This window comes from Molothrus aeneus, unplaced genomic scaffold, assembly GCF_037042795.1.
Source record: "Molothrus aeneus isolate 106 unplaced genomic scaffold, BPBGC_Maene_1.0 scaffold_35, whole genome shotgun sequence".
Taxonomy (NCBI): domain Eukaryota; kingdom Metazoa; phylum Chordata; class Aves; order Passeriformes; family Icteridae; genus Molothrus; species Molothrus aeneus.
In genome coordinates, this window is record NW_027099016.1 from 2,669,704 (window position 1) to 2,682,815 (window position 13,112).

A 13,112-nucleotide genomic window follows, 5' to 3' on the forward strand; every position below is an offset into this window, starting at 1 on the left:
GTCACCTCAGGGTCACCTGGGAGGTCCTGGGGTCACTTTAGAGTCACCTGGGGGCATCTCAGCATCACTTCAGGGTCACCTGGGGTGTCCCCATGTCCCCAGCTGAGGGTCCCCATTGTCACCTCTGTCACCTGGAGCCCGATGTCACCTTGGGGTCACCTGGAGAGTCCAGGGTCACTTTAGGATTTCCTGGGGTCACTTTAGTGTCCCTATTGTCACCTTGGAGATCCCCATGTCCCCACCTGAAGGTCCCCAGTGTTACCTGGGTTCCTCTCCAGGGTCCCCATAGTCACCTGGGGTCACTCTGAGAGGTCCCTGTGTCACCTGTCCCCTCCCCACAGTGTCTGCAGGGTGTCCCCTTGTCAGTGGCTCTGGTGGTGGCAGCATGGGAACATCACTGGTTGGGGACATTGGGGTCGCACGGGGGTGGTGGCACTTAGGGAACACCTTGGGGACAAGGGACAAGGTGGGCACTTGGAGGGAATGGGGACATGGGGACATTCAAGGGTGACACTTTGGGGATATGCAAGGGATGGTGGCACTTTAAGGACACTTTGGGGACAAGGTGACATTGGGAGGTGGTGGCACCTTGGGGACACATTTGGGACATGATGAATGGGAGGATGGTGGTACCTGAGTGACACTTTGGGGACACTGCAGGGGTGGTGGCACTTAACAAGACACAGGGACACTGCTGTGGTGGCACCTTGGGGACACTTTATTGACAAGGTGACACTGGGGGTAGTGGCACTTTGGGGACACTTTATTGACACAGCACTGCAGTGGGGGCACTTTGGGGACAAGGTGGCACCTTGGGGACATTTGGGACAGGGTGACACTGCAGTGGTGGCAGTCTGGGGACACAGGACATGGGGGCGGTGGTGGCACCTTGGGGACACTTTGAGAATGTACTGACATTTGGGGGTGGCACCTTGGGGACATTTCAGAGACACGATGACATTTGGGTGCGGCACTTCAGGGACAAAGTGACACCAGAGGGTGGTGGCACTACAGGGACACTTAAGAGACAAGGTGGCACCTTGGGACAGTGGCACCACAGGGACATTTAGGGGACACTTTGGGGACATGATGACACTGCAGCACTGGCACTTTGGGCACATGCAAGGCATGGTGGCATTCTGGGGACAAAGGGACTTGGGGGCCGGTGGCACCTTGGTGGCCTCAGGAGCCACCAGTGGCACTTAGGGGATGCGGTGGCATCGGGGTGGTGGCACTTGGGTGGCACTTTGGGGACACAGCAGGGTCCCAGTGGCACTGGGGGGGTGGTGGCACTCGGGGACACTTTGGTGTCACTGGGGGGTGGCACTCAGGGACACTTTGGGGGAATTTTGAGACGTTTCAGTGGCTCTGGTGCCACCCTCAGGCTCCGTCGGGGTCACCTGAGGGGACAAGGGGGGGACGGGGGACCTGGGGGTGTCACCTTCCCCCAGGGGTCCCCAAAATTCCTCCAAATTCAGCCCAAATCTCACCTGGGGCCCCCAAACCCATCCAGGACTCCCCAAATTCACCCCAAAATCCAAATGGGACCCCCAAACCTCACCTGAGACCTCAAAAATCCATTGGGGACCCCCCAAAATGCCCCTGGGTTCCCCCAGATCCCCCAAATTCACCCTAAAATCCACCTGGGAACCCCAAAATTCACCCCAAATCTCACCTGGGACCGCCCAAATCACCTCAGGGACTCCCCCAGACCCCATCTGGGACTCTCCAAACCCATCCAGGAACCCCCAAAATTTCCCAATATCCATCTGGGACCCCCCAAAATCCACTCAGAGACCCCAGTTTCTCCCTGGGACCCCCTAAATCCCCCAAAATTCATTCTAACATACACCTGGGATGCTTCAAACTCTACCTGGGATCCCCAAAATCCCCCAAATATCCACCTGGGACCCCCCAAATATCCACCTGGGACCCCGAATTCCCCCATCTCACCTGGGAGCCCCTGGCCAGCGCCCCCACGGCCCCCGGCAGCCGCGTGACCAAATCCAGGATTTCCGAGGGGATTTTGGCCACCCCGACGGCCCCGGAGCCGCCCACGAGCGTCACCCGGCGCGTCCCCAGCAGCGGCTGCGCCACCGCCTCGGCCACCTGCCCCAAACAGGATCCCAAAATCGACCCCAAAACTGGCCCCAAATCGGGGATCCCAAAATCAATGATCCCAAAATCAGCCCCCAAATCAGGGATCCCAAAAGCAGCCCCAAAATCAGCCCTGAAATTGGCCCCAAATCAAGGATTCCAAAATCAGGGATCCCAAATCAGCCCCAAATCCAGGATCCTCAGCCCCAAATTGGGGATTCCTACATCAGCCCCAAAATCGGCCCCAAATCCAGGATCCCAAAATCAGGGATCTCAAAATCAGCAACAATCCTGGGATCCCCAAATTCCTGTCCCCAATTCAGGTATCCCTAAAATCAACCCCAAAATCAGGGATCCCCAAGTGCCCCCAAAATATTCCCCAAGTGTCCCCAAAACATCCTGAAAATGTCCTCAAAGTGTTCCTGGGTTCCCAAAAACATTCCCAAAATGTCCTTGAAGTGTCCCCGGGTGTCCCCAAAACACCCCCAAAATGTCCCCAAGTGTTCACAAAATGTCCCCAAGAGTCCTCAAAGTGCCCCCAAAATATCCCCCAAAGTGTTCCCAAGTGCCCCCCAAACATCCCCGGGTGTACTCAAAACATCCCCGAAAGTGTTCCCAGATGTCCCCAAAACAACCCCAAAACACCCCCAAAGTGTCCCTAATGTCCGTAAGTGTCCCCAAGTGTCCCCAGGTGTCCCTGAAACATCTCCAAAAGTGTCCCCAGGTGTCGCCAAAACATCTCTAAAGTGTCCCTAGTGTCCTTAAATATCCCCAAAGTGTTCCCAGGTGTCCCCAGTGTCGCCAAATGTCCCCAGAACATCCCCCAAAGTGTCCCCAGGTGTGCCCAAAATGTCCCCAAAATGTCTCCAAGTCCCCCCAAAATGTCCCCAAGTGCCCCCAAGACACCCCCAGGTGTCCCCAAAACATTCCTAAAGTGTCCCTAGTGTCCTCAGGTATCCCCAGAGTGTCACCCCCCAAGTGTCCCCAGTGTCCCCACCTGGGGCAGCCTCTGCAGCACCAGATCCACCACGGCCGCGTCCTGGAACTGCCCAAAGGCCTCGGCCTTGGCCGCAGCCGCCGCGGCCTCAGCGCGGGCACGAGAGGCCACGGCCGCGGCACGGGCAGCACCCGTCACCTGCGGGGACACCAAAATGGGACTGGGGACACCAAAATGGGATTGGGGACACTGGAAACGGGATTAGAGACATGGGAAACGGGATTGGGATCCCAGGCATGGGCACGAGAGGCCACGGCCACGGCACGGGCAGCACCCGTCACCTGCGGGGACACTAACATGGGACTGGGGACACCAAAATGGGATTGGGGACATGGGAAATGGGATTGGGAACCCCCGCATGGGCATGAGAGGCCACAGCTGTGACATGGGCAGCACCCGTCACCTGTGGGGACACAATATGGGACTGGGGACACTAACATGGGATTGGGGACACCGGAAACGGGATTAGAGACATGGGAAACGGGATTGGGATCCCAGGCATGGGCACGAGAGGCCACGGCCACGGCACGGGCAGCACCCGTCACCTGTGGGGACATGAAACGGGGTTGGGGACACCAAAATGGGATTGGGGACATCGGAAACGGGATTGGGAACCCAGGCATGGGCATGAGAGGCCACGGCTGTGACATGGGCAGCACCCGTCACCTGTGGGGACACAATATGGGACTGGGGACACCAAAATGGGATTGGGGACACCGGAAACGGGATTAGAGACATGGGAAACGGGATTGGGATCCCAGGCATGGGCACGAGAGGCCACGGCCACGGCACGGGCAGCACCCGTCACCTGTGGGGACATGAAATGGGGTTGGGGACACCAAAATGGGATTGGGAACCCAGGCATGGGCATGAGAGGCCACAGCTGTGACATGGGCAGCACCCGTCACCTGCGGGGACACAACATGGGACTGGGGACACCAAGATGGGATTGGGGACATTGGAAATGGGATTGAGGACACCGACATGGGACTGGGGACACAAAATGGGGACAGAACCCCCAAAAACAGGATCAGGGACATGACACAGGATTGGGAACCCAGGCACAGGCATGAGAGGCCATGGCCGCAGCGTGGGCAGTGCCCGTCACCTGCAGGGACACAAAATGGGACTGGGGACATGAAACAGGGTCGAGGACACTGGATATGGGACTGGGCACAAGGGAAATGGGATTGGGGACATGGGAAATGGGACTGGGAACCCAAAACAGGATTGGAAACCCAGGCATGGGCATGGGAGGCCATGGCAATGGCACGGACATTGCCCGTCACGTGCGGGGACACCAAATGGGACTGGGGACACTGGAAATATGATTGGGGACATGGACATGGGGTTGGGAACATCAGAAATGGGACTGGGAACCCAAAATTGGGTTTGGGGACTTAAAATGGCATTGGGGACATTGGAAATGGGACTGGAGTCATGAAACAGGATTGGCAACCTTGGAAATGGGATCGGGGATGTGAAACGGGATTGGGGACATTGACATGGGATCAGGGACCGAAAATAGGGACAGAACCCCCACAAACAGGATCAGGAACCCAAAAGCGGGGATAGAACCCCAGGAATGGGATTGGGAACCCCAAAATAGGATCAGGGACCCAAAATGTGATCGGGAACACAAAATGGGATGGGGGGACCCAAAATAGGACTGGGGACAGTGGAAATGGGATAGGGGACCCAAAACAGGATCAGGGACATGAAATGGGATTGGGGACCCAAAACAGGATCGGGGACATCAGAAATGGGACTGGGAACCCAAAATCGGGATCAGGGACTTGAAAGAGCACTGGGGACATGGGAAATGGGATTGAGAACCCCAAAACAGGATAGGGGCCCTGGAAAGGAGGGCAGGACCCCTGAAAGTGGGATTGGGAACCCCAAAACAGGATCAGGACCCCCTGAAATTCTGTGAGAGCCAAAAATTCCCCAGGCAACCCAAAAATTCCCAGATTTGGGGCCACAAAATCCAACTGGGCACCCCCAAATCCTCTCAGGACCCCCCAGATCTCACCTAGGATCCCCAAACCTTACTTTGGGCCGCCCAAATCCACCTGGGACCCCCCAAACCCCCCCAGGCGCCCCAGACTCACCTTGAGGGCCTCGGCCTCGGCCTCCGCCTGCAGCAGCACCTGCGTCCTGTAGGGGGCGCCAAGTCAGGGGGTGGGGCTGCTCTTAAAGGGGCAGTGCCGTTCTTAAAGGGACAATTGGGCAATAGGAGTGAGTTCACCAGAGTGGGGGTGTGGTTTATTTGAAGAGGGCATGGCTTCTCTTAAAAAGGGCAATGGGTCTTAAAGGGGCAATGACAGCAGCCAGCTGGGCAATGTGTCTATCAAAGGGGCGATGACTACAAAACAGAATGGTGGGGCCCACTAAGGTGTGCTGGTGGCTGACTGGGAGGAGGCGTGGCTTCTCTCTCAACGGGCGTGGCTTTACCCTAGGTGGTGGGACACACCACAGTGAGAGTGTGGCTCACCTCAAGGGGTGGGGCTTCTCCTTAAAGGGGCAACAGCTCTCCCCAGACTGGTGGAACCCAACAAAATTCCACAACAGCTGACTGGGAAAGGGTGTGGCTCCTTCTTAAAGGGGCAATGGCTTCACCTTGAGGAAGGGACCTACCAGGAAGAGGACTCACTGTAACAAGTAGGGCTTCTTCTAAAGGAGCCATGGCTCTACCCAAACTGGTGGTATCCCTCAAAACAGGATCACAGCTGACTGGGAGAGGGCATGGCTTTGTCTTAACAGTGCAGCACTTCTCTTAAAGGGGCAACGGCTTCACTTTTACAAGTGGGACTCAACAGGGCTTCTCCTAAAGGGGGCGACACCTCTCTTAAAAGGGCAATGGCCCTACCAAAATAGGGAGACCCACCAAGGTGAGGGTGAGGCTTCTCCTTGAAGGGGCAGTACTTCTCTTCAAAGGGCAATGGGTGCGACACCCTAAACTCCCACTGGGCCTAACCGGGTGAGGGTGTGGCTCCTTCTTAAAGGGGCAATGGCTTCACCATTACCAGTGGGGCCCATCAGGAGTGTGACTCTCTTTAAGGGGTGGGGCTTCTCTTAAAGGGGCAATGACTCCACCCAAACTGGTGGGACCCACCACAGTGAGGGTGTTGCTTCTTAAAAGGGCAACATTTCTCTTAGAAGGGCAATGGGTGTGACCCCCAGAACACCACCACGCCCTAGCAGAGGAGGGCGTGGCTCGTCCCCAGAGAGGTGTGGCCACCCTTAAAGGGGCAGTGTCTCACCGCTGTGCCTCGGCCAGCCGCTCCAGCCGGTAGCGCTCGGCCTCGGCCGGTTTGCGCACGGTGGCCTCGAGCTCCTGGCGGCGCCGCCCGACCTCCTGCTCCTGCAGCTGCACCCGCTGCGCCCGCTCCACCAGCGCCACCTCCCCGCGCTGTGCCGCGATGGCCTGCTGGGAACGCGCCGCCTGCGGGGGACAGGACACAAATCCATCAGGGGAGGGACACGGGTGAGACAGAGTAGAAATTCTCCAGAGTAGAAATCCATTTTGATTTAGGTGAAATGTACATCTTTGAGTTGGTCTGTAGTTTGAAAACATAGCTGTTTAGCCTGACTACAAAAGCCTGGGCTCTGAGAAACTGATTCAGTGAAGGACAGATATAAGGGGGGGAGACAGAGTGATAAAGAGAGACAGAGAAGGCTGTGAGAGCAGGTCAACTTGACCTAGGAATTCTTTCTGATAAAGAAGAACTAGCGGCAAATGTCACGTGAAATTCGTAAAAATGAATATGTATGAACCTATTGTGAAATTGTATGCATATGTATTTGAGTAGGAGATAAAAAAGGACCTGAAGTCCCCAAAAGTACGCATGTCTTTTAAGGAGAGTAATCTCCACATGTGTCCCACACTGTAATAAACATACCAGGATTACAACTTTCACAAAGTTGTGGAGTTTTGTTTATGTACGTAAAACATGGCGACAGGGGGACATGTGACACAAGGGACACAGGGACAGGTCACAAACCCATCCAGGGAGGGACATGGGAACAGGTGACACAGGGACATAGGAACCGAGGACAGGACACAAATCCATTAGGGAAGGGACACGAGGACAGGGAACACAGGGACAGGGGACAGGGAACACAGGGACAGGTCACAAACCCATCAAGGGAGGGACACAGGGATGGGGGACACTGGGGACAGATCACAAATACATCAGGGGAGGGACAAGGGGGACAGGTGACACTAGGCGGGGGGGCCAGGTATCTCTAGGGGGATCTCAGGCAGCCTGGGGGTGTCTTCAGGTGATCCGAGAGACCCAAATTTGGGAGAAAACCCCAGCATTTGGAGGTTCCAGGTGTTCTGGAAGGTTCCAGGTGCTCCAGGTGAGCTCCCAGGCCCCATTCCAGCCCCCCCAGGTGTGTTTGCTACCTATCCTCAGATGTGTGAGTTACCTGTAACTGAAACACCAGATAGGCCATGGCCCTGTGACACTCCCAAGTGTTACCTGTCCCAGGTGTGTTTGCTCCCTGTCCCAGCTGTGTTCCCTGTCCAGGTGTGGCCTCACCTGCAGCTGGAAGGCCAGCTCAGCCGTGGCTCTGCGGGCGCTGACGGCTCCATCACACTCAGCCTGGGCCACCTGGAAGTCGCGCTGGGCTCGCGCCGTGGCCTCCTCGCTCAGCAGCTGCGCCGACACCTGCTCCTGCCGCGCCCGCGCCTCCTGTGGGGACAGCGGCACTGGGACGGACTGGGAAGGACTGGGAGGGACTGGGGAATGGGGTACTGGGAGCACTGGGTGTACGGGGGGTGTTGGGGCACTTGGGGAATGGGGGTACTGGGGGGACTGGGAGAGACTGGGAGGAACTGGAACAGGACTAGAAAGGCACTGGGAGCACTTGGGAGGGACTGGGGTACTGAGGGTACTGGGAGGAGCTGGACAAGAACTGGGAGGTGCTGGAGTGGGATTAGTGGGGTATTGGGAGAGTACTGGGGGTACTGGGGCAGTTTGGGGAATGGGGTACTGGGAGCACTGGGAGGGACTGGGACAGACTGGAATGGGAAATGAACGGCACTGGGAGGGCACTGGGGAACGGGGTACTGGGAGCACTGGGATGAACTGGGACCCACAGGGAGAGCACTGAAGGGCACTGGGAATAGTGGGGGGTGACTGACAGGAAGGTGACCCAGCTGCCCCCAGGTGTGTCTCCAGGGGTGTCCCCAATGTCCCCAATGTCCCCGGTGTCACTCACGCGGATCCCGGCGTCGCGTTTGGCCTCGGCCTCTCCCACGCGGGCGTCGCGCTGCACCTGCGCCGTGCGGCCCTTCCCGAGGGAGCGCAGGTAATCCTGCACGGGGACACACCTGTCACACCTGTGCCACCTCCCTGTCACACCTGTGTCACACCTGTGTCTCTTCCCTGTCACACTTGAGTCCCCATCTGTGTCACCCCTGCACCTGCGCTGTGCCGCCCTTCTCAAGGGAGTGCAGGTAACCCTGCACAGAGACACACCTGTCACACCTGTGCCACCTCCCTGTCACACCTGTGTCACACCTGTGTCACCCCATCCCCCCAGATGTATCCCAGGTGTGTATTAGCCTCCCCCAGCTGTCCCAGCTGTGCCCACGTGAAATCCCAGGTGTCCCCATCTTGTCCCTGGGCATCTCCAAGTGCGTCCCAGGTGTGTCCTGAGTGTCTCAGTTATGTCCCAGGTGTGCCCCAGGTGTGCCCAGGTATCTCCAGCTGCCCCCTCGGGTGTGTCCCAGCTCTCCCCAGCTGCTCCCAGGTGTATCCAAGGTGTATCCTGGCTGTCCCCAGGTATGCCAGGTGTCCCCAGATGTGTCCCCAGCTGTCCCCAGCCATGCCCAGGTGCATCACCTGCTCGTCGTGCACGTCCTTGAGGGTGTAGCTGACCACGGAGATGCCCATGTTCACCAGGTCAGAGGAGGCCACGCGGAAAACCTGATCCGAGAACTTCTGCCGGTCCTTGTAGATCTCCTGGGCGGGGCCGGGGTGGGGCTTAGCAGGGCGGGGCTCAAATGGGGGTGGGGCTTGGCTGGGCAGGGCCCAAGAGTGGGGTTAAGTTGGGCAGGGCTCAGTGCTAAAAGGGGCAAGGCTTTGTAGGGTGGGGCTCAAATTAGGCAGGGCTCAACAGAGCAGGGCTCAAAGGGGTGGGGCTTAAGTAGGTGGGGCTTAGCAGGGTGGGGCTCAAGTAGGGTGGGACATTGCAGGGCAGGGGTGAAGCTTAGTGGGCCTGGGCTTAGCAGGGGGGGGACCCAAGGGGGTGGAGTTTAAATTGGGCCAGGCTTATTGGGGTGGGGCTTAGCAGAGAAAAGGCACAGGGATGGTGGGCGGGGCATGGTTTACCCAGGGGGCGTGGCTTGAGACAATGAGTGGTGCCAGGTAGGCGAAGTGCTATCTGGGGGTGTGGCTTTGATCTCAGGGGCGTGGTTTGGTTCTGCGGGTGTGGCTTAAGCAGAAAGAGATCAGGTTTAAGGTGGGATGTGGCTTGAGCAAAGTGGGTGTGATCTAAATTGAGGGGTGGGGTCACGATTAAGGCAGGGACATGACTTGATGCAGGGGCATGGCTGGAGTCATGGGGTGGAGTCTGGTGGGTGTGGCTTTGAGACAGGGTGGGGCTTATACTGGGCAGGGTCAAGAAGGGAGGCGGGGCTTAGGGTAGGGGTGGGGCAGGAGTGGGCATGGCTTTAGAGGGAAGGAGGATCTTGTGCTGGTGGGCAGGGCTTTAGCAAAAGGGTGACATATTGTGGGTGTGGCTTTACAGGGGGTATGGCCTCCTCCAGGGGTGGGGGCTTTCAGGGGGTGGAGCTTATGGGTCAAATGGGGGGAAGTCTCTTAAAGAGCCACATCCCAGCCCAAGGGGAGATGGCAACTTCCCCCTGAGGGGGTGAGTCAATCCAGGTTGGCACAATGGGGGCGTGGCTTCTGAGACCTGGGATTTCTTAAAGGGGCCATGGCCCATCCCAAATGGGGGGCATTGGTTGGATCCCAAATGGGTGTGTCTGTCCTGGGAGGGGCGTGGCTTCCCCGAAGAGGGCGTGGCTTCCCCCAGCCCCACCTCCACAGTCATGTGGGCCATGATGGCGCGCTGGTGGCCCTCCAGCGTCTCCAGGGCGATCTGACCGATCTCGCTCTCCGACTTGCCCAGGAACATCTGGCAGGCAGCTGCCAGCATTTCCTTGTTCTGCCCCTGGATCTTCACCTGTGGGGGAGCTGGGATCACCTGGGGACCCCCCCAGCCACCCCTGGGACCCCCCAAAATTGGCACGGCCCCTTTCAGGGGTAGGTGTGGCATTGCCTTTTGAAGTTTGATTGATAGGGTGTGGATCACCAGGGTAGCGCCCTTTGTAGAGTATAATCCACTTGGAGGGGTTTTGGGGGTCCACACCAATCCCAGCCCATTTCTGGGGAGGTCTTAGCCCTCTTAAAGGGGTCCCCACCACCAAAAACTCCTTTTAAGGGAGGTCAAGACCCTCCAGTGGGATTTTGGTGTCCCCACCACCCAGAACCACTTTAAGGACTGGACCTTGACCCCTTTAAGAAGGGTTTAGGAAGGCTGCCCCATCACAAACCTTTTCTATTTTTTACGGTTTTGATAAAGGCTTTAAAGGGAGTTTAAATGTTTTTAAGGTTTTTTGAAAGGATTTTTAAAGGGTTTTTCCTCCTCTTAAGGAATTTTTGGGTCCCCACCACTCCAAGTCTCTTTTAAGGAGAATTCCCGGTCCAATCCCAGGGGTTTGGGGTTCCCCAAAACTCCCCCAAAAATTCAAGGGATTCCTCACCCCTAAATGCCCTTTCGGGGAGCGTTTTTAACCCCTGCAAGTGTTTCCGGTGGGCCCCACCACTCCAAGCCCCCTTTTAAGGGGTCCTTCCTCCCCCTGATTTGTTTTGCGCTTCCCACTACCATCGCCGCTTTAAGATTCTCTTAGGTGGGCCCCACAACAACCTCACTTAAAAGGGCCATGCCACCCCGGTTGGTTCGGGCAGGGGAGCCCCGGGGGATTTTGGGGGGTCCCGGGGGGTAATTGGGGGTCCCGGAGGATTTTTGGGAGGTTCTAAGGAGATTTCGAGGTTTCAGAGTGTCGGTTTGGGGGTCCCGAGGGGGTTTTGGGGGTACCCGCGTAGGATATTTGGGGGTTCTGGGGGGATTTGGGTGGTCCCAGAGGGGGATTTTGAGGGTTCCCAAAGAGATTTTGGGGGTTCTGAGTGGATTTTTGGGGGGTCTGAATGGGGTTGTTGGGGTCCCAGTGGGGTGTTGGGGTCTGGGGAGGGCTGCAGGTACCGAGGGGCATTTTGGGGATCCCGGGAAGGATTTTGGGGGATCATGAGTGTATTTTTGGGGATTCCGAGGGGGGATTTTGGGGTGTCCAGGAGGGGATTTCTGGGGTTTTGATGGGAGATTTTTTAGGGGGTTGTTGGGGGTCAAGGAAGGGACTTTTGGGGGATTCTGAGGTAGGATTTTCGGGAGCCAAGGAGGGGATTTTGGGGGGATTTTTAGGGTATTTTTGGCAGTCCAGGAGGGGATTTTTGGGAGCACAGAAAGCAATTCTGGGGGGATTTCTGGGGTGTTTTCTGGGGGGGGGGGTGGGATTTTTGGGGGGGGGGGTTGTGCTGTTTTGGGAGTCCAGGAGGGGATTTTGGGGGATTTTTGGCAGTTCTGATGGGGGATTTTCTGGGGTCCATGAGGGTATTTTTGGGGTATTTTCGGGGTGGTTTTGGGTCGTTCCAGGGGTACCTGTGCGATGCCAGTGACGGAGATGGGCACCCCGTGGCGGGTGTAAACCTTCTCACTGCGCACGGGCAGCGTCAGCGTGTTCAGGGAGATCCTGGGGAGGCCGGGGAGATCACCCCAAATCTCTGGGGAACCCCCCCCACCCCGAACCCCCAAAAACCCCCCCGGGCCCCTCCTCACCGCTGGATCTGCTGCAGGCACGGGATCACCAACACCCGGCCCCCGGCCACCATCACCGGGGGGCTGCGGCAGAAACCTGGGGGGCACCGAGAGCTGGGGGGGACCCTAAACCCCGAGGGGACCCCAAAACCTCGGGGGGACACGGGGACACCCTCAGGAATCCCCGGAACGGGTTTCGGGGGGGTCCCAGGAGAGGCTTGGAGGGCGTTGGGTTGGTCAGGGGGGACCTCAGGGGTTTTGAAGGGGGGAAATTGGGGGGAAAATCTGGGGGAAAATGTGGGGGGGAGTCCCCAGGAGTCCCGGGGTGGGGCAGAATGGATGGGGGGGACCCTCGGGGAGGGGTCTGGGGGGTCCCAGGAGGGGTTTGGGGGCTTAGGAGGGGTCCGGTCCAATGAGTCCCAGGGTGAGTTTGGGGGTCCGGGGGGGGTTCCCAGGAGTTTTGGGGATAATTCTGGGGGTTCATTGGAGGGTTTTGGGGGTTCCCAGGAGATTTTGAGGGCAGAGATTCTGGGGGTTCCCGGGAGTTTTTGGGGAATTCCGGGGGTTCCCAGGAGATTGAAGGGCGCGGGCGGGGGTCCTGGAAGGGTTTTTGGGGGGAATTCTGGGGGTTCCCGGGAGTTTTTGGGGCATTCTGGGGGTTCACGGGAAATTCTGAGGGGATTTGGGGGTCCCCAGGAGTTCTGAGGGTCACCAGGAGCCCCTGGGCCCCCCGAACTCACCCGACACCACCATGGCCTCGTTGGGGCCGCAGGTGAAGAACATCGCGGCGGGGAAGGGCCGCGGATCGATGGGAGCCGATGGGGATCGAAGGGGATCAGTCGGGATCGATCGGAACCAATCGGGATCAATCGCGATCCGCGACCGCCGCCCCGATCCCGGCAGCCCCCGCGCACGTCACTTCCGCATTGGCTCGGTGACGTCACCAAACACGCGGTTTCCCATTGGCTGCCGCGCCAAGGGCGGGCAGGGGAAATCTGTTCTGCCTGGCAACCTGTGACGTCCCTGATTTCCCGGTGCTCCATTGGCTGCGCCCTGCTCAGATTTCCGTATTTTCCATGGGCAATGAACAATTTCAGTAAAGGATGAACCTGGAGGTGAGAGCAGTGAC

The 13,112-nt window shown here is 58.0% G+C and overlaps 1 protein-coding gene across 1 annotated transcript; it reads right to left on the reverse strand.

Moving 5' to 3' along the window:
- Positions 1-695: 695 nt before the first annotated feature.
- Positions 696-12,878, reverse strand: FLOT1 (flotillin 1). Its single transcript, XM_066571084.1, has 12 exons — positions 12,724-12,878; positions 12,005-12,080; positions 11,828-11,918; positions 10,151-10,294; positions 8,950-9,069; positions 8,324-8,419; positions 7,642-7,794; positions 6,358-6,539; positions 5,206-5,251; positions 3,095-3,232; positions 1,954-2,109; positions 696-1,400 (listed from the first exon to the last, which is right to left on the reverse strand). The coding sequence occupies exons 1-12, from the start codon at positions 12,764-12,766 to the stop codon at positions 1,311-1,313; spliced, it is 1,335 nt and encodes a 444-aa protein (XP_066427181.1). The 5' UTR covers positions 12,767-12,878; the 3' UTR covers positions 696-1,310.
- Between the last annotated feature and the right edge of the window lie 234 nt (positions 12,879-13,112).

Bases quoted from the DNA above. Each gene is read 5' to 3' on its own strand.
- FLOT1 (XM_066571084.1), bottom strand. From the start codon at position 12,766: ATGTTCTTCACCTGCGGCCCCAACGAGGCCATGGTGGTGTCGG. The intron at 8,420-8,949 runs GTGATGCACCTG...GTCCCCGTGCAG, and splicing joins AGGACGTGCACGACGAGCAG to GATTACCTGCGCTCCCTCGG. The intron at 5,252-6,357 runs GTGAGACACTGC...CGCCCCCTACAG, and splicing joins CGGCTGGCCGAGGCACAGCG to GACGCAGGTGCTGCTGCAGG.